The 20,896-nt window shown below is 46.1% G+C and overlaps 1 protein-coding gene across 1 annotated transcript in view; it reads right to left on the bottom strand.

The window, feature by feature from the left end:
• Window positions 1–20,896, bottom strand: part of LOC126418814 (GDP-Man:Man(3)GlcNAc(2)-PP-Dol alpha-1,2-mannosyltransferase) — a 73,237-nt gene that overhangs the window by 40,774 nt on the left and 11,567 nt on the right. Inside the window, exon 5 of the mRNA XM_050085756.1 lies at window positions 3,573–3,790. Coding sequence (XP_049941713.1) covers window positions 3,573–3,790 — 218 coding nt within the window. The remainder of the gene's footprint in view (window positions 1–3,572; window positions 3,791–20,896) is intronic.

Below are 20,896 nucleotides of genomic sequence, written 5' to 3'. Positions count from 1 at the left end.
CAGACCACAGGACACGTGATGTAGTCAGCTAATAGAAACATCACTGTTAAGTAGCGCGGATACACAAACAGGAAAAGTTAATGTTTTAAATTAATATACACAGCGTTGCTACAAGACAAGCAAAGGTTTCACATATAATATTGGTCTCTAAGGTTAATAAGCTGCAAGAGAAGCTACGCTTTCACATATAATGTTGATATTTTTTGCGCGTGTTATGCTTTAAGATCTATCATACAAATGTGCCAGTAAAATTTTTAGCCGAGTCCAGTGATTTGTCCTCAAAGTTTTCCAAAAATAAATTCGCTACCACAGAGGAGAGAGAGCTTCCCGTAGCACTACATCAATTTGCTCATAATAACGACATGAATGTCTGATCTTCTGGGCTCGAAATGCTTCTAAATGGCTGGTCATCAAACGCTCTGTGGTTTAAGAAATTCATCGTACATTCTCGCACATAGTTCAACTAGCGTAAAAGGAAATTTACTTTGAAAGTAACGCTTTTCAAACCACCATTCACAATATTTTCCCGCGACCTGTTAGAAATAGGTTCGTTTCAGTAGTCATCAGAGAGCACCAGATAACACGCCACCGCACTTTGGCAGCTGCTATGACGCAGGAAGCCCGTATGTCCGTACGTGTAAAACATTAAAAGAAAAAAAGACATCAGAGGATACTCCAAGAGCATCGGAATTTCGTGAACCATACTAAAATGGCACATTTAAAGTGCATACTTAAAGAGCACATTCGTATGTCCAGATTCCCAATGAGTAGGCCTCGACCTGATATTAAGCTTTTCAGTGTGGGTTTCGGGATGTAAATTTTTTTTGGAGTACCAGTACTGTATTAACTCATTTTTGATTTTTTACTGTGGCATAATGCCATACAGCATGGAGAGCTGCATCAAACCAGTCTCAAGACTGAAGACCACAACAACAACAACAATGCCATACATGCTAGAAGATGAAAACGTGCACTTGAAATTAGCCAATAGTGTGGAACTAAACACCTTGTTTCAAACACATTAACTGCCTCAGCGTAAAAGATTAATAAAAACCATATTTCTTTAGCAAACAGACAAAAATAACTTCACTGTTCTAAAAAAATGGCTCTGAGCACTATGGGACTTCTGAGGTCATCGGTCCCCTAGAACTTAGAACGACTTAAACCTAACTAACCTAAGGACAGCACGCACATCCATGCCCGAGGCAGGATTCGAACCTGCGACTGTAGCGGTCGCGCGGTTCCAGACTGTAGCGCCTAGAACTGCTCGGCCACTCCGGCGGGCTCTGTTAATACAAATAGTACCCAATACTGGTGTGGTTTCTCAATCTGATTATGTCTATTTTGTCGCTGTCTGCGAGATAAAACAAAATAGGCGTTTCTAACACTGCAGAGATTGTAGCACACACCAAATAAACGAGACTGTTTTGGCACAAATGGTCATTTTTATAACACGACAGAATATAATTCATGAAGACCAACATAAAATGCCTATTAGGCCTACTACAAGGAAAAAGCTTTATGTTAGAAAATAGTTTCACATTTCATTCATACACTCCAGTTTCTCGAGCATGAGATCAAGAAGTAGTAGTACGAGATTTTTATATAAATTTGGAATCCTCATATTCTTCCCTAATTTGTGTGATGTCCCCGTTTCTTTGCCTTCGTCATTCTAACAATCAATCTTGTCACAACTAATTCTGGAACTATTCCTGCCTTTGTCAAAAGTGATTCGCCGGTTAACTTCACTAACCCTGCCAGAATCACAGCTTTAGTTATCCCTGATTATTCTCCGTTTAGGCATTGTTATGTTTGTATAAACCATTTTCCCTGCTACTTCCAGAATAGAATGTAAGAGGCTGCTAGATGAGGATTGTACAACTGGCCCTTACTAGTGTAGCGACCTGGCCAAAAATTTTCTGAAACATTTCATTCTCCTGGATACACCGAGAAGACAATACGTAATCTTTCTTATCTGTTATTCTTGTTAGTTGTTTATTTCCACTCTGGTAGTCTGAATCTATGGGTTTCCCTAGTAATTATAACAACGCTGAGCATCAGCAAACCCAAACAACATAATCGGACAGCGATTGGCGTTCACTCGTTCGACTTTACTCCGCTCAGTTTGTATAGCCCGGTCCCCTTCAGCCTGCAGGAAAGTTTATTTCTAGATGTGACGAGGATTCCCCTTATAGAGACATCACGTATACTATGCACGCATTCAAAAATCAACTTATGATTTTTTTTTTTTCCATGGGACCAAACTGCTGATGTAATCGGTCTCTAGGCTTAGACACTACTTAATCTACCTTACACTAACTTACGCTAAGGACAACACATACACCCATGCCCGAGGGAGGATTCGAACCTCCGACGGGGGAGCCGCGCGAACCATTACAAGTCTCCTTAGGCTTATGAGTCATTCAGAAATCAACTTACAGAGTGTGTTCAAAAACCAACAGGGATGCACATCAAAATCATTTGAGTAATTGATAGACCAACGTGCTCAGGATGCTAGGCGCTTTGTGAAACAAGGTTTTTTCTCCTCAAGAATATGAATTTGTCATGTTGTAGCAATACTCCTGGAGTCAGAAGTCCTCATTGTTTACTCCTGATTGCAGAGCAAAGCTGATTTTTCAGTGTGTTTGAGTAAGAATTACTGGTTACTGTACTCCTCTAGCTATGTAATGCTCCAACGTTACTCCATTGCATCCCTGAAGAGAATGAACACGACTTTACCACAAGACGGCCAAGTGCGGAATTTTTTTGATTTTGACGAAAAGCTATGGCACCATTCCTTGGTTGACTTTTTCGTTTCTTGTTGGTGACAGTAGACCTAAGTCTCATCACATGTAACAGTTATTCGCAGAAATGCATCACCTTCGACGTGGGAACTTCACAGGCATCAAAGTGATAGTCTTTCATTTTGGTAGTCAACTGACTGGGCACCCACCTTGCAGACACCTTACTGAAGAGCAGTACATTGTGAACAATATTCTGTACTGAACTAATACTGATCTTCAAACTTGTGGCTATTTCATTCACAGTTACGTGCTGTTTTCCTTTGCCTGCTCCTCCACTAATGTAATGTTCTCGCCCGCCACTAGCGGTGAGCCTGCCCTGGTCTTGGCGCATTCCCCAGAGAAATTACACTGCTTTTGAACTTCCTACACCATACACACATTTGCTCCAATCACAAACACAAATCATTGTACTGTGCTCTTGTGATGAATTTCAACTAGTTTGACAGTTTCACCACACAAAAGACAAATCACAGATCACTGCTCAAAAACTTTGCACGATGGCAGGGGAGCAGCCGTCTTGTTTGAGGTGCTGCTGCCTCCTCCTGCATTGTAGCATCACTCTGCCATTTGTTAGTCACTTTCTGGACCTCAAGGAGCACTACTGCCTACCAACTCCTTCACGCAACTTTTTGAAATTTTATGGATCTTTTAAAGTTTTCATTTGAATCACCCTCCTATTTGTAGGCAGGCAAAGTTGCTGTAAAATGAATAAATCCACAAGGAAACATTGTTATCACTACTTAAAATGTTCACATTTGGAAGTGTTACCCATGCAAACAGCTTGTAGTAGAGAAGCTTGCCGGCTGTGAGGAAAGGGCTCCGGGCAACGATGCGCCGGTTGTTGTACGCGACTGTCCGGGTGCTGACGCGTCGCAGCATGTCAGACGTAATGACGGGGTAGTGCGTGTAGCACCCAACACGGCAGCCCCCGACATAACGAAAAAGAGGATATGTGAATGCGTGGCCAGTTGTGTCAATGTAAATGTCTGCAAATAATGAGAAAATTCATGAGTATTAAACTGTAGAGGTACCTGCAACTTTGTTAATTTTTGTTTGACATCTGGAAATATGATAAACCAATGAACACGAGCAGTTAATTTTTCTATTTTCTATGGGTGTTATTCACAATAAAAAGCTTCAGCAATCACTTATAGTAAAATATATTCCAGTATGCTGTTGCACTATCATAATGTAATAGCTATTTATACTGGATAGACAACACATTGCCGCCTTTTGGATCTTACAGATGAACAAAGTGAAGTGGGTATCACAAGACTTACGTAATGTACCAGTGGCTTATAATTATCCACTGCTTGTCAGGAGTATGTACGACACAGTCTGTGCACCAACTGAATGCTCCAGAAACAACCATAAGTGCATAAGCTTTGTCACATATAGGACAGGGCAAATTTGTAATAAGTGTATAAAGGTGTGAAGTTGCAACCCAGTGGAGACTGTGCTAGCACAGCAATCAGTGCACTGCTTTTTGTAAACTGAGGAATTCACATGTATGCTCACATTCTGATATATTTGAACTGATTACCAATTTCTACTTTACAGCCTCAACCAGATCTTAAGAAGGGTAGTGACACACGAGAGGTTTCATTATGAACACTGCGTGACAAGGAGTGCAATATTTTTAAAAAAATTGTAAACATTACAAAGTTTGGTGCCAGTGGCCCTGGTAGAAGAAACAGTGGCAGACATTTAGTAAGTGAATATTTGCTAAGAGTATAGCACCACTCACTAACCATTCAGTTTATGATATACACTCCTGGAAATGGAAAAAAAAACACATTGACACCGGTGTGTCAGACCCACCATACTTGCTCCGGACACTGCGAGAGGGCTGTACAAGCAATGATCACACGCACAGCACAGCGGACACACCAGGAACCGCGGTGTTGGCCGTCGAATGGCGCTAGCTGCGCAGCATTTGTGCACCGCCGCCGTCAGTGTCAGCTAGTTTGCCGTGGCATACGGAGCTCCATCGCAGTCTTTAACACTGGTAGCATGCCGCGACAGCGTGGACGTGAACCGTATGTGCAGTTGACGGACTTTGAGCGAGGGCGTATAGTGGGCATGCGGGAGGCCGGGTGGACGTACCGCCGAATTGCTCAACACGTGGGGCGTGAGGTCTCCACAGTACATCGATATTGTCGCCAGTGGTCGGCGGAAGGTGCACGTGCCCGTCGACCTGGGACCGGACCGCAGCGACGCACGGATGCACGCCAAGACCGTAGGATCCTACGCAGTGCCGTAGGGGACCGCACCGCCACTTCCCAGCAAATTAGGGACACTGTTGCTCCTGGGGTATCGGCGAGGACCATTCGCAACCGTCTCCATGAAGCTGGGCTACGGTCCCGCACACCGTTAGGCCGTCTTCCGCTCACGCCCCAACATCGTGCAGCCTGCCTCCAGTGGTGTCGCGACAGGCGTGAATGGAGGGACGAATGGAGACGTGTCGTCTTCAGCGATGAGAGTCGATTCTGCCATGGTGCCAATGATGGTCGTATGCGTGTTTGGCGCCGTGCAGGTGAGCGCCACAATCAGGACTGCATACGACCGAGGCACACAGGGCCAACACCCGGCATCATGGTGTGGGGAGCGATCTCCTACACTGGCCGTACACCACTGGTGATCGTCGAGGGGACACTGAATAGTGCACGGTACATCCAAACCGTCATCGAACCCATCGTTCTACCATTCCTAGACCGGCAAGGGAACTTGCTGTTCCAACAGGACAATGCACGTCCGCATGTATCCCGTGCCACCCAACGTGCTCTAGAAGGTGTAAGTCAACTACCCTGGCCAGCAAGATCTCCGGATCTGTCCCCCATTGAGCATGTTTGGGACTGGATGAAGTGTCGTCTCACGCGGTCTGCACGTCCAGCACGAACGCTGGTCCAACTGAGACGCCAGGTGCAAATGGCATGGCAAGCCGTTCCACAGGACTACATCCAGCATCTCTACGATCGTCTCCATGGGAGAATAGCAGCCTGCATTGAAATGGTGTAAAACCTATCACGGAGGCCATACACAACATGTAGTATTGGCAGACCTGCTGGCGGAAGTGCTTACTTGCAGGTGGCAATAAGTAGAGTGGGCCAATGCTTATGCTGAATTCAACTAAAACAGCCTCACCTTCCACTTCACTTCATGCTGAGTGTTGTTGCCAACTGCTCAGTTGTCAGCTGCCTGAGCCAGCTACGTGCTGAGTTTATCCCTGTGCACATCTCTCTGTGATTTTGGACTTTCTGCTTCCAGCAGATTGACTTGCACAGCGAGTTTTCATTTCCTCTCGCAGGCATCTGTTCCCAAGTTATTATCGAGCCACCGCTAGCCAATGAAGTACCAGCACCGACATGAGTGTAGCAGCATTGTCACACATGTCCAGATATTAAAGCGACAACGAAGGACATTCTTATGTGTGCAGAATGGAGATTTGCTTTGTGACTTTTCCCTGCTGGCAGCATGTCACGTGCCCATTGGGCAGTTTTATCCTCAACTCCCCCCCCCCCCCCCCCCCCACCACCACCACCATTTGATGATTTTGATGAATCTACGTGAGTCTATGGAAGAATTAACTGTGACAGTTCTTGTTGCACTGCCAGGTAAGACATATCATTGATCCAGTCGAAGAGGCCACCTTTTTGTTTTCAACCAGTACAGGTTTATAAAAAGTTGCCCAAAATTTGAATCCCTACACTGAGTCTAAGCAACTCCCCTTTGATGAGCTTTGTCAATTGCTGATGCAGAATTTTGGACATGAAACCCAAGCAGTGGTGGCACAGTTGCAGCTTAAGTGGCACCAAAACTGCCCTCGGTAGTCTTATGTGGCCTGGATGGTGGCTTTGTGAGATCTCTCGTGGAAGTATTGTTCTGAGTGGCCCAAATATGCTACCTCTAGAGTAGGCTTGTTAATTCAAGATATGACTGACTGGTTAGTGTCCAATCCCAATGTCGAGACTAGGATACAGACCTCATCCAACGCTTCTTTAGCCAACATTGCCCAGATTGCAGAATCATAAGAGCTTAGAGTGGCAGCAAAGGCTGCCCTTTCTAATACTCGGCCTTTTTGTGGTTTTAGGGCGCAAAACTTCTATGGTCATTAGCGCCCAGCCCGTGACGTAGGAAACAGGAAAAAAACGAAATTTAAAATCAGCAGCAAGGGGAACAAAGTCATTAAATTTGAGAAACTAAAGGCAGAAGGAATGCTTAAAAATCCACTATAGAAAGGGGTTGGTTGTCCCCAAAAAAAAAAAATCAAATGACTGGCGTCATTTCACTGTCACTAATAAACTGTAGAACGCGGTCAGCTGAGCGCGTGTCATCTGCTAAAATCAACGATAGATCAGGCGACAGCTGTAGACGGGAGCGTAACGGATTAAAATAGGGGCATTCAATTAAAAGGTGTCTGACTGTCCACAGCTGAGAGCAGTGGGGACAGAGTGGGGGAGGATCACCGCTTAAAAGTTGTCGATGGCTAAAAAGACAGTGCCCTATCCGGAGTCTAGCTAAAATTACCTCCTCCCGACGACGCGTTCGGGAGGAAGAGGTCCAAGCGCAAGGAAGGGCTTTCACTTCCCGCAATTTATTATGGGGAAGTGTTGACCAATGCGCATGCCATAAATGAGCAACTTGGCGACATAAACCGCTCCGTAGATCGGTAAACGGAAGAGACTGAATAGCTGGCCGAGGAAGAGAGACTGCAGCCTTGGCCGCTATATCGGCCGCCTCATTCCCACAGATACCAGCGTGTCCCGGGAGCCAGAGGAACGCCACTGAGACGCCCCCCAGGTGGAGCAAGCGCAGACAGTCCTGAATCCGGTGGACCAGAGGGTGCACAGGGTAAAGAGCTTGGAGACTTAGGAGAGAGCTGAGAGAATCTGAGCAGATTACGTACTGTATCCGCTGATGGCGGCGGATGTAGTGGACAGCCTGGAGAACAGCGTAAAGCTCCGCAGTATAAACCGAACACTGGTCGGGAAGCCGAAAGTGATTTGGGGTGTCGCCAACAATATAGGCACTCCCTACACCTAACGATGTTTTCGAGCCGTCGGTGTAAATAAATGTGGCTTCCGTCATTTGTGCACATAGAGCAGCAAATGCCCGACGGTAGACAAGGGTAGGGGTACCATCCTTGGGAAATTGACATAGGTCTCTGAGCAAGTCGATCTGGGGACGGAGCCAAGGCGGTGCTGTACCCCAAGTTGTCAAGAAGGTTTTAGGAAAGCGGAAGGAGAGAGAATGGAGCAGTTGACGGAAGCGGACTCCCGGGGGTAGTAGGGAGGAGGAGCGGCCTGCATACCCGACATCAAAGGAGGTGTCGAAAAAAAGGTCATGGGCTGGATTAGCAGGCATGGAAGACAGATGGCTAGCATAACGACTCAGAAGGACTGCCCGCCGATTGGACAGCGGAGGTTCAGCAGTCTCGGCATAAAGGCTTTCCACAGGGCTGGTGTAAAAAGCTCCAGACACTAATACTCGGCCTGTGGCTGAATTAGATGTGTATGGTAAACAGCCCCTGGAGCCATGCAACCTCTTGCCACTGTCGATAGTTCCAGTGTTGCAGCACTGCGGCGCTGTGCGTCTTTGTGTGGACAGAGCTCAGCAGGTTCACACTGATAGCAGTGTCTTAATTCCTGCTAGCAGCAGAGTAGATCCTTGGTGTTATGCTCCTTCTGTTCATTTGGTGAGCCAGCAATCCTGTACCAAGTGTCATTTGTTGCATGTTTGATGAGACTGTTGAGCATGTGGAGGCCATGTGTGGGATTTGCGATTAGATAGGCCAATGCGCTACTGTTTGTGAAAATCATCAGGGTGAAAGTCAGGCATTGGATGTCAATGTTTCCAGTGGACTCTGAGGGGAGGGGAAGAGGAGTGTTTGTGTGTGCGTGGGGGGGGATGGGGGGGGGGGGACTATTTTTCACACATCAACTTCTGCAATGCCTCCTGCAGTGGTCATTGGATGCAGTTTCTCAGTCTTTCTTGGTAGTCAATGCCCCCTTTTGGTTTTAGCAGTTTAATCACCTGCCTTCTGAAATCTTGTCTGCAGCAGAAATTAATCAACAGTATTTGGAATAGTTGATTCAGGACATTCCCTGTCATATCAAATACCTTGATATCCGGGTGTCAGGCCCTACATGAAAGGAGCATTTATGAAACCTTCAGTCGATTTTCCAATGCATCCTGGAGATCGTCCTTCATAACAAGCCAGAAAACTACAGTTTTTCCTCCCCAAAAGTATAATTTTTGGGACACGTATTTAGCAAAGATGGCCCTGTCCCTGTGGATGACCACATCAAAGCCACTGTCAACCAACTGGCACCCAAGAACCTGACGGAGCTACAGTCATTTTTTGAATAAGATTGCATATTATGTCCAGTTAATTTTGACAGACAACACACATCTGCTGTGCTCTTAACCAGCTTTGGTAGAAGGACGTTAAGCTAGTCTGGTCTGAGGACTGTCAACAAACTTTACAATCACTCAAGCAGAGTTTGTCTCTGCCCCCTGCCTGGCTTCATCTTGCTGGGTAAACATTTAATCCTGGCTGATGACATGTCCCAGTATGGCATTGGTGCAGTCAAAGAAACACAGATGGCACCAAACAGCCAATCGCTTACACGTTAAAGATGCTTTCCACTGTACAGAGTCATGATGGAAAAGGAAATGCTCACTATTATTTTCAGAGTTGAAATGTTTCACCTTTTTCCTGTATGGAGCGTCATCAAGCACCCATCACAAGTCACTGGTTTCCTTATTTGGCCCTCATTCGAAGCTCCTTCACCCAACACGCCAATGCTGATGCGGTTACTGTTGGAGCCTAGTCTGGAGTTCAATTGGCAGGAGGCTCTCGTGTTCACATTGTATGATACCCTGCAGCAAAATCTGTCAAATTTTCCATTGACAGTGAGAAATTGCACCTGCACGGCCACAGACCTGATCTGGAAGATCACTTCATCTGTCCAGATCATGTCTCTTCTACTACAGATCTGGTGTGGTGTACATTCTTTCTCCTACACGCTTGACTCAATGATGTCCAGGCAGTCTTCATGCTTGCCACAGAGGAGCAATGCTGATGAGCAGTCATTCTCCCAGCATTGCGTCCTCACATATTCCAGCTGTTGCATGCATTGCACTGGGATATGGCTCGTAGGAAGGTGTTGGTGCAACATCACATCTACTGGCCAGCAATCAATCATGACACTGAACATCTGATGCAGTATTTCGGGATATATGCACAAACCAGGCTGCACTGCAGTGCCTGTTTCTCCTTGGCCGGCGAGTCCTGGAGCACATTTGGGGCAGGGTGCACAATGATTTCGCAGACCCGATTTTGGGCAGCATGTCATTATTAGTCGAGCACTGACCAGTTTCCAATACGTAGCCAAGTTGTCCTCCTTGTTGTTGACTACAGTAGGCAATTTGCACATTTATTCAAGATCCAAATGAAAGAGATCTATGTCTACATCTTCCCACAATGATAGGGTGTCTAGTCTTCTGGCTACCTATTGGGTCCAGTGGAACATTTACACAGACACCATCTGCAGAGCCTCCTGGATTTGTTGTGCCCTGCATCCCATAGCACATAGCACCGTGGTCAGTTGCGTTTTCCTCCCATGGCTTCAGTTAGGGCCCAGTCCTTTGGCTGGGGGCAGAGATGATTGCCATGTGTCACGGTGGGCCACAAGTGTCAGCAGCTGTTTGTGGTGGATGTCAGTAATCAGCAGCTGACCTGTCGTGCAAATCAGTGGCGCCCACATCCTGTTGGGCATCACTGCCACAGTCTTCCTGTCAGCTGAGCAGTGGGGTTGTTCACAACTGTTCCAGGGATGAGCTCCCAATTGCAGCAGAGTGCCTCCCTGTTGTCACCCCCTCAACTGTCTTCCTGTCGCCATTGGCTTTGGGTCCCAGTGAGGCTCACACCTGCACCTGCCGATGTAGAGTGCATGGATTTCGACATGTGCACCCTGACCTCCTACCCCACTTGCCGTTGGAGGCAGCCTTGCCTCTGCTGCCGCCGGTGAAGCCATCAGTGCTTCAGCCTCCGTGCCCTGCCATCCTTCTGGCTTCGGTGGTTATTCCATTGCTGGATTCTCCAGTGGCTCCTGTGATTCTGCACCAGAAGTCATGGCCCAAGTCTGGCCATTTTTGGCCCTACTTGGACTTTTCAGGGGGGAAGGAGCTGGTGTGGGTAATGCAGCAGAATAGTGCAGAAACTTGCCATGGAGGGCGTACGTGACATGAGGTATGGACAGACCAACTGATGGAAGTGTTTACCTGTAGATGGCAGTAAGCCGAGCAGGCTGATGCTTGCCCTGAGATCAACCACTGCCAACCTCACCTTGGACTTCCTGCCGAGTGCTGGTGGTTGATTCACTGACGCAAGGTCATCAGTCCCTTGACATAAAATGACAGAAAGCAAGGGAGGAATAACACAAACAGCACAGTCCAGAAAGGATAATGGGCAAACAAAGAGGGAAAATGTTCATCAGGGAAGAAAGAACAGGAGGGGATGGGTGGAAAGGGGGAGAGCAGAGATGCCCCAAAACACTACACGCGGTGGGGCACCAACACCGCTACTGACCTGTCCTGACACCTACACCATACCATTATCAGGATACATCAGGGACAACACCAGGGGAAACAAAATTGCGCAAAAGACCAAACAAAATGTAGAGAAAAAGGCAGGGAGAACCTGGCCAGTGTGGAAGCAAGTCAAGGTCTCCGAAACGGATGCCTACACTGACACCCCCCCCCCCCCCCAGGCAGATGATCAGCAAGTCAACCACCTGGGATAAATATGTGGCCAGGAACCCAAAGCAAGTCAATGGAACATCCAGCATCACCAAGATCAGTGACAAGGTTGTGAACGGTAAAGACCAAGGGGTGGTAGGAAAAAACACCAAACGATATTATGAGTCCATACATGACAAAAATCAAGAGAGAGGCGACCGTATAATGAACCAGAGGGGCCAATGGATGGCCACCAATTGCGCAGTAAACGCCCCACATGTGGCAGGCAAGAGAGAGTGTTCTGGTTAACAGAAGGGGAGTGAGGATGGGGGGGGGGGGGGGGGGGGGGTTGGGAGACAATGTGGGGGAGAGGACAAGGATGTGAGATGAAAGTCATGACAGAGAGAAGTGAGGCAGAGCCCAATCGGTAAACCCACTCAAGGGTGGGCAGCTGGCAGGTGGCGGCCTGAAGCTGCAAAAATAACAGAATAGGAGGGACGAGCAGGGGAAGAGCAGATACTGATGGGATAGGAAACCAGGAGCTGGGACCACTGAACTGAAAGGGGAGTGGTCCCTGCACCTACCAGGAGACTACCAACGGGGATAGTGCGAAAAGTACCGGTGGCTAAACAGATACCACGATCGTGAACCTGGTCCAAGAGGAGCAGTGTGGAAGGGTCAGCTGATCCATAAACTTGACAACCATAGTCAAACAAGGCAGAATTAATGTTCAGTACAGCCGGAGAAGGGTTGAATAACCTGCACTCCAACAGGTGTGGGCAAGGAAGCGAAGGACATAGAGTCACAGAAATAGCCAACCAGATGACAGATGTGGGGCAACCAAGTAAGCTTGCTGTCAAAAAGAAGACACAAGAAACAGCACTGGGGAACATACTTAGGCAGTGGGCATCGAGGTAGAGCTCCATATAACGATGGACTATAGTGCAGGAACAGAAATGCACCACCCTCAACTTAAAGGGGAGAGAATTGAAAACCGTGTGAGAGTGTCCATGTGGAAGCATGCCAGATGGCACCTCGGAACTGTCGTTCCGCTGAGGCCACTGAGTCGGAGCTAGCCCAAATACAGAAATCATTCACATACATAGTGTGGGTGCCACACAGTCCGGTGGAGAAAACAAGTCCTTTTAATAGCGATGAGAAAAAAGATGATGATTTGAGGTGAGGGACTCTCAACATCAAGGTCATCATCAGTGCCCTGATGAAAAGTCAGCATGACAATCTCAGGGGTAGGGACAAAGGCTGTCCCCGCATGCGGAGCAGTTTATGATGTATTAAAGTCTGCCTCCTTTCCAACTAATTCAGGGAACAATTTCACCATTCTTGTAACACTGGAATCAGTGTTGGCAAGGACAGTGGATAGATCTCCACCGAGACTGAGGGCTACCCTAATATCAGTTATAGGACACATGTTACCAAAATATTCTGAACTGAAAATGGCACAAGCCAAACTTCACAGAGTAGTGGGTTCTTCCACCAGATGAGGAAGCCATGTGTGAAAGGGTTGGGTTGGGTTGTTTTGGGGAAGGAGACCAGACAGCGAGGTCAACGGTCTCATCGGATTAGGGAAGGACGGGGAAGGAAGTCGGCCGTGGCCTTTGAAAGGAACCATCCCGGCATTTGCCTGGAGCGATTTAGGGGAAATCACGGAAAACCTAAATCAGGATGGCCGGACGCGGGATTGAACCATCGTCCTCCCGAATGTGAGTCCAGTGTCTAACCACTGCGCCACCTCGCTCGGTATGTGTGAAAGAGCTATGTGCAATGCACGGCGTAGTAAGCAGAGCCTCCTTCCTTATATGAAGTCCGCCATGCCTCTGTTGTCGATTTTAGCGACCGCAGTTTGTTTTCTGTCATCTGCAACCAGTCAGTCTCCCACTGACACACGAGGCACCTGTCAGAAAATGAGATGATGGCGTGCAATGGGATGGGACACTGACGGACAGCACCATGCTGACATGCTTCCTTGGTGGCTTTGTCAGAAATGTCATTTCCCTGTATCCCTATATGGCCAGGTACTCAGCAATATATCACTTCCTTGCCATGATACTGGAGCCCTGTAAGGAGTCATGGATGAGCTGAATCAGCTGGTCTACTGAATACATTTGGTGCCTGTAGTGCACTAAGCAAGTTGTAATAGACAGCAAACCTTGTACGCAGATGTCTGTGAATCCTCTCCAGAGCCATCAGAATGCCATATAACTCCACATCATGACTAATAAATTGTTCCGGAAGATGCACTTTAAAAACCCTATTAGGGAAAACAAACGAGAACATTATGAGAAAATGAAGGACACTTAATGTAGAACCCTGTGGAATGCCATTCTCCTGGGTCCGCACAGAGCTGAGAACAGTGCCAACGCAGACTCTGAATGACTGGTGATACAGGAAGTGGTGAATAAAAATTGGGAGAAGGGGAGGCCTGAAAGACCCCACTCATGGAGCGTGAGGAGGATGTGGTTGTGCCAAGCTGTGTCTTAAGTCTCATGAAGATCAAACAAAACTGACACTGAGGAGAGGCCTGATAAACTGCAGTTTCCAATGAAAGCAGATAATCGATTGGAGATCATTCCTCACGAAGCCGCATTGATAAGGAGATAAGAGATCCCAAGATTCAAGGACCCAATTGAGCTGGCAAGCCACTGTCCATTCCAGTAACTTGCAGGGGACATTCGTTAGACTGATGGCTGGTAAAATACCATGGGATGTTGGATCTTTATCAGGCTTAAGAAAAGAAACCACAATATTCTCTCTCCATTGATGAGAAAATGTCTTTGAGCCAAATACAGTTAAACTTCTGGAGGAGATACTGTCGTTGTGGGGAATTGAGACACTGAAGAAATTGGTTATGGGTGGAATCAGGGCCAGAAGCTGAATTGTGTGAAGAAGAGAGAGCCAGAAGCTCATATTTAGTAAATAGTTCATTGTAAGATTCCATCTGACACAGGGAAAACTTGAGTGGGAGGCTTCAGCCCACTGTTTCCAGAGGGGGAGCGCAGCGGGATAGGAGGCCGACAACAATGCCTTTGCAAAGTGGGTCACGAGGTGTTCCACGAGCACTGATTCATCTGTATAAAGGCCACCTGGAAGGGCAAGGCCCAGAATCGAGGACTACTGCTGACATCCTTGGAGGGTGCAGAGTGTAGCTCACACATGTGACAAAGTGACAGAAGAACCTAGGGAGGAGACAAAGTGTTCCCAAAACACACACACACACACACACACACACACACACACACACACACACACACACACACTAGCCATGTTTGATTAAGTAATGGGCTTTAGTGTGAAGATGTTTAAAGGTAATAAGACTGGCGGAGGACGGGTGCAGCTTTAGATACTGCAAGGTGTAATGACGATCACAAATGGCAGTGGTAATGGTAGAGCTCCACCACAGAGCTGACAGGGACTGGGGCCTGTCGAGCAGGGAATGGCAATGCTGGCAGCGCGAATTATGTTATCAGACAGATCACGGACAACTTCATCAATGCAACCTGACAAAGAAGGTGCAAATATGAACTGGGAGGTATACAATGCCCATCAGCACAATGGAAAGCTAATGGGGTAACCTGGTCATTACGAGGTGGGAAGGGAATGAGATAATCAACGGGAAGTGGTCACTATCATGGAGATCACTGTGTGGCAACCAGTGCAAGGGAGAAAGGACGGAAATGGAGGGGAGGGGAGCGAAAGATCAATGGCACAGGAAGTGCCGTGCGCAGCACTAAAAAGAGTAAAGAGTAGGGGAGCCATCATTAAGAAGGCACAGGTCGTGATCTGCAAGAAACTAGATGAAGAAACACTGCCCCCCAAAGGGTGATAGGTATTAAAACTGCCAAGGAGGAGGTAAGGAGGGGAGATTTGCTGTAGGAGGGCAGTTAGTGCAGCAGATGTAGGTGGCCTGTTAGGAGGGAGATAGAGACTGCAAATCGTGACCATAGAGTCCAAGTGGACCCAGATGGCAAAAGCTTCCTTTGCAATACGAATCTGGATCCATGTAGTAAGAGTATCTGCAAGGACCAACACGCAAATGCTGCCAAAAGCCAACATAGTGTCGATCCGGTTTGGACAGAAAGCAGGAAACCCACAAAAGGTCGGTGAGTGAGCATCAATAAAATGAGATTCCTTGAGAACGATACAAACTACTGAGTAAAAGATAATAAGGGATTGCAACTCTGGAAAGTGTCCATTACAGTTCCACTGAATAAGCACAGAGTGTGTATCCAAATGGAGGCAAACGGGTGGGTGCCAATCATGCCACTGTCACCATCTGTGACTAATGAGGATGTGCTGACATCCACAAATAAGAAGTCAGACTCAAGCTGTGATGGGGGAGCGACAGTCCTGGGATACTGTGGCTGAGTTGTGACAGCAGGCCTCTGGCCACAGAGATGCCAGAGGGAGGGGTCCCAGGAGGGAGCACCGTCACCAGCAGGTGGCGAAGAAGGGGGACACTTCATCAGCCAGGGAGGAGGAGCAGCACCTGGAGCAGAGGGTGCGGAAACCACAAGGGGTGGGGAGAGGAGAGGGGGATGGGACTGGGGTAAGGAAGAGGGGGAAAGTGTTGTGGCGTAGATTAACAGCCACGCCACTCGGAAGTAGCCGAAAGGCACGCGTTAAATCACGCAGGCTAGAGATAGGTCTGAAACAGGATACGTAATGAATGCTATAAAGAAAAGTACGTAGCTGCTGGAATACTTAACTTTAATCCATCCTTGTTGTACATCGCTATTGACGATACAAGTGAGACTCTGTAGATACATGCAATGTAATGCTAATGACGCCTTGCTAGGTCGTAGCCATTGACTTAGCTGAAGGCTATTCTAACTATCTGCTCTGCAAATGAGTGAGGCTTCGTCAGTGTGCATCGCTAGCTACGTCGTCCGTACAACTGGGGCGAGTGCTAGTCCGTCTCTCGAGACCTGCCGTGTGGTGGCGCTCGGTCTGCGATCACTGACAGTGGCGACACGCAGGTCCGACATGTACTAATGGACCGCGGCCGATTTAAAGCTACCACCTAGCAAGTGTGGTGTCTGGCGGTGACACCACAGAAAGGATGTTAACAGAAGCAAAGGTACAAGTTGTCGACACAGGGTGAAGTTGGTCATATCTCTGATGAGCCTCAGTGTAAAATAAACAATCGAGGGTCTTTTACTCCTTTGTCTTCTCTTCCTTTCCTTCTCTGGTATTGTTACATTCCATCCTGGATTTTCCATTGTTTGATTTCCTTCTTATTCGTTGAGCATTCCAGTGAGCGTGGAGAGTAATGGTTGTGACAATTAACACACACTCCTTCAGCCAGGGAGGAGGCGTGGCACCTGGAGCAGAGGGTGTGGAAACCACAAGGGACGAGGAGAGGAGAGGGAGCCTAGATTTGTATATTTTACTGTTGGTGTTGCTTCTGCGTAATCTTTCATTGAATGTATCAATACCTGTTTGTATTGTGACATATTGTCAAATATTGTGACATTGAACATTTGCGAGTGCAATGATAAACTGTTATTGTCAACTGTAGGCTAAAACTAAATTGTGCTCCCTTAAAATTTTTGAAAACAGTAGGGCTACCCTCATTCAAAACAATCTCTCTAATTTCGTTATACAATTACATGGGAAATAGGTCAATCTGAGAATTTTCTGATGCTCACAAAACTATATTTTAGTAAGTTACCGGTATCAGTATTATGGATACATACTGTAACTTATTTCATAACAAATCAGCGTTTCTTATTCACACATCAGGCAAAGAATAGATCATCCCCAAATTTCATTTTATATGAATGCAAATAAATGTGCGTTTTTGAGAATTTTCAGGAGTTACCACTGTCCTTTGCGTAATCTACAAGCAATCTGTAGCAAGTCGCCATTTGTGAGTTAATTACTGAGGCAGATTTTCTAACTAACATATAGTGTTACATCAAGTTTTCTCTTAAATGGGAGTAGCCCTATATATTGTCTGCATTACTTGTAAATTTACTATTTTTAAGTTTGCTGGCAACAATGATATCAATACATTTTAGGAAACTAGTAACTTCCACAACAAGGTTTTGTGTTGCCTTAACAGAAATCTCATTTTGTTTATTTGCTTAAATTTTTATAGGGAATTAGCAACGTTGTAGCTCAACAGATTTAAAAATAATCAGCAGGGGTAATTTAAAGTTACTGGTTTACTGTCTTGTAATATATTTCAGTCCCACTGTGAACGCTGTTTTCAAACAAGGGAGGAATTGGCCGACATTCGTCAGCAGCTGGACATTGCCCGACTACTGCCAAACAATTGGCAGCTGCTGCAAATCGGTGTACTGGTACAGCTCCCGAGAGTCGTGTACCTGTGATACTGTTACCCAGAGGTACCTAGGGTACTATCCTCTCCTGTGGATCCTGCCTCCTCTGCAGAAAGTACAAGATCTGTCATTAACCATCCACTTGACAATGAGTGGAATGTCAATGGGAGGTCTAGGCATCCTGTACAGGATGGGCGGAGACCAGGAAGGAGTCAGGATGATGTGCTGATCCCCCTAACCAACAAGCTTGAGGTGCTGTCTTATCACTGAAACTAAGTCAGTGGGACTCACTTCACCTGTTTTGGAGAAACCTGTTTTGTCTGGTGTCAGGAGGCTGCAAATGCAAAAGGGTTGTCTATTAACTGTTGGCAGTTTGAATGTACGGCGAATGATGGTACCCCTTGGGGAAACGGCAGCAAGGGACAGGAAAGAACACCACATGTATGCCTGGGGGCCTCATTCAATATGTTGAAGAGGCTATTCCGGCAACCATTGAGAAAGCGGGGTACAATCAACTGCAGATTGTGGGGCAAATGACGCCTCTCATCTGGGCTCCGAGGTCATTCTTGGCTCATACTAGCGAGTGGCAGAGAACGTTAATAAGCCTTGCAACATTGTCTCCAGAACTGATCATGGCCCTTTGGTTCCAAGTCGAATGGAAGGACTGAAAGAGAGACTTCGAAAGTTCTGTGGCAAGCTAGGCTGCAACTTCCTGGCCTTGCACCAAAGGGTTGAGAATGGTGGGCTTCCCCTAAATAAGTCAGGTGTGCACTACACATCAGAGGCTGCTATTCAGATATGTGACTGTGTGGGGTGCACAAAAGGGTTTTTTAGATCAGGCAACTCTCCATGCACCTCAGATAATGATAGCTGTAGGAAACCCTGAAGCACCAGCGTAAGATTGAAAGAAATGCCTCCCACAGGTGAGGATATTAAAATCCTAATGGTAAACTGCTGAAGCATTTCCAAAACAGTGCCAGTTTGAAGTGTTCACGAAAAGCAGTGAAGATAATGCAATACTCGATACAGAAAGCTGACAAACCTGAAACTGACAGCAGTGAGATTTTTGGGGTAAATTTAAGTGTATATCGAAACGATAAGCAAACAGGAAATGGACAAGAAAATTAAGCTGCTTGTGAGATAGTTCGGGCAAGACTTGATATCAGGGGTGGGCATAAAATGATAACTGGATCCTTCTATTGCCCACCAGGCTCATCTCCTGATTAAACCAAAAATTCAGTGAAAACTTCAGTTCACTTGTATATAAGTTCCCCAGTCACACTGTTATCATCAGAGACTTTAATTATCTATAATTAATTGGAAAAATTACAGTTTTGTTAGTTGGTGTGATAAGACATTCTGTGAACCTTTACTAAATGCCTTCTCTGAAAACTACATAGAATAGATAGATAGTAACCGCATTCATGATGGAAATATATTGGATCTAACAGCAACAAATAGATCTGACCTCTTTGAGGAAGTCCACGTTGAAACTGGTATCCACGGCCACAACACGGTTGCGGCAACAATGATTAGCAAAGTCCAAAGAACAACTAAAACAAGAAAGAAAGATATAAATGTAATTGTTTTGTCCCTTTTGTTAGCTATCACTTACATCTGTCATCTTAACACTTTCTCTTCTTCAGTGTTTTATATATTTCGTCACCAACAGATATAAATGTAAACTAGATTTAAAAAATCGGTAGTGTCATATTTCAATGAGGAACTTGAAACTTTCATTACAAGACAGGAGCATGTGGAGGAACTCTGGCTCAAGTTTACAAGAATAGTTGACCGTGCACTGGACAGATATGTACACAGTCGAACAGTTCGTAACGGAAGGGACCCTCCATGGTATACAACCACCGTAAAGAAATTTCTAGAGATAAAGAGATTACTGCATAGCAGGTGTAAAACAAAGCAGAGAGAGAGAGAGAGAGAGAGAGAGAGAGAGAGAGAGAGAGAGAGAGAGAGAGATATGTTGAATGAAATGCATTTGACTCTCAAAAGAGCAATTTGTGACGCCTTCAATGACCACTGTAGCAGAATACTGTTTATCTGTCACATAACCCAAAGAAACTCTAGTTGTGTGTACAGGCTGTTAGTGGCACTAAATTTAGTGTCCGTCCAATATCCTTGAGACCGATTTGTTGTAGAATCTTAGAACATATTCTGAGCTCTAATATAATGAGGTATCTTGGACAGAATCACCTTCTTAATGCCAAACAGCTTGGATTTCAAAAGCACAGATTATCTGAAACCCAACTTGCATATGACATACTGAAAGCTTTGGATTAAGGCAATGAGGCACATGTAGCGTTTCTTGATTTCCGAAAAGCTTTGACTTGTTACTGCACCTACATTTATTGTGAAAAGTACAATCATATGGGGGTATCACTGACTGGACTGTGGACTTTCTGGTAGGGAGGATGCAGCATCTTATTGTGGATGAAGAGTCACTGTCAGACACACAAGTAACTTCGGGTGTGCCCCAGGGAAGTGTGCTGGAACACTTGCTGTTCATATGGTATATTAATGACATTGCAAACCATATTAAAAGTAAAATCAGGTTTTTTTTGCAGATGATGCAGTTATCTATAATGAAATACTAGCTGAGAAAAGCTGCTTAAGTAGTCAGTCAGATCTTGGTAAGATTTCAATATGGTGCAGAGATTGGCAACTTGCTCTAAATGTTCAGATGTGTAAAATTTTGCACTTCACAAAACAGGGGGGAAAAAAGGGGAAAAAATGTAGTATTCTATGACTATAATATCAATGAGTCACTGTTGGAATCGACCAACTCGTACAAATACCTGGGGTAACACTTTGTAGAGGTATGAAATGGAATGATCGTATAGGTTCAGTTGTATGTAAAGCAGGTGGTAGACATCGGTTTATGGGTAGAATACTGGGGAAGCGCTAAAGTCTACAAAGGAGATTGTTCACAAATCTCTTGTGCAACAGGTTCTGGAATATTGCCCACACGTATGGGACCCTACCAGATGGGGCTAACAGGGGAAACTGAAGTGGAAGATTCTTGAAGACAGG

Source organism: Schistocerca serialis, chromosome 9 (genome assembly GCF_023864345.2).
Source record: "Schistocerca serialis cubense isolate TAMUIC-IGC-003099 chromosome 9, iqSchSeri2.2, whole genome shotgun sequence".
In the NCBI taxonomy this organism is placed as follows: domain Eukaryota; kingdom Metazoa; phylum Arthropoda; class Insecta; order Orthoptera; family Acrididae; genus Schistocerca; species Schistocerca serialis.
Note: the sequence above shows the minus strand (reverse complement) of the source record. Positions and strands in the feature narration are given on the sequence as shown.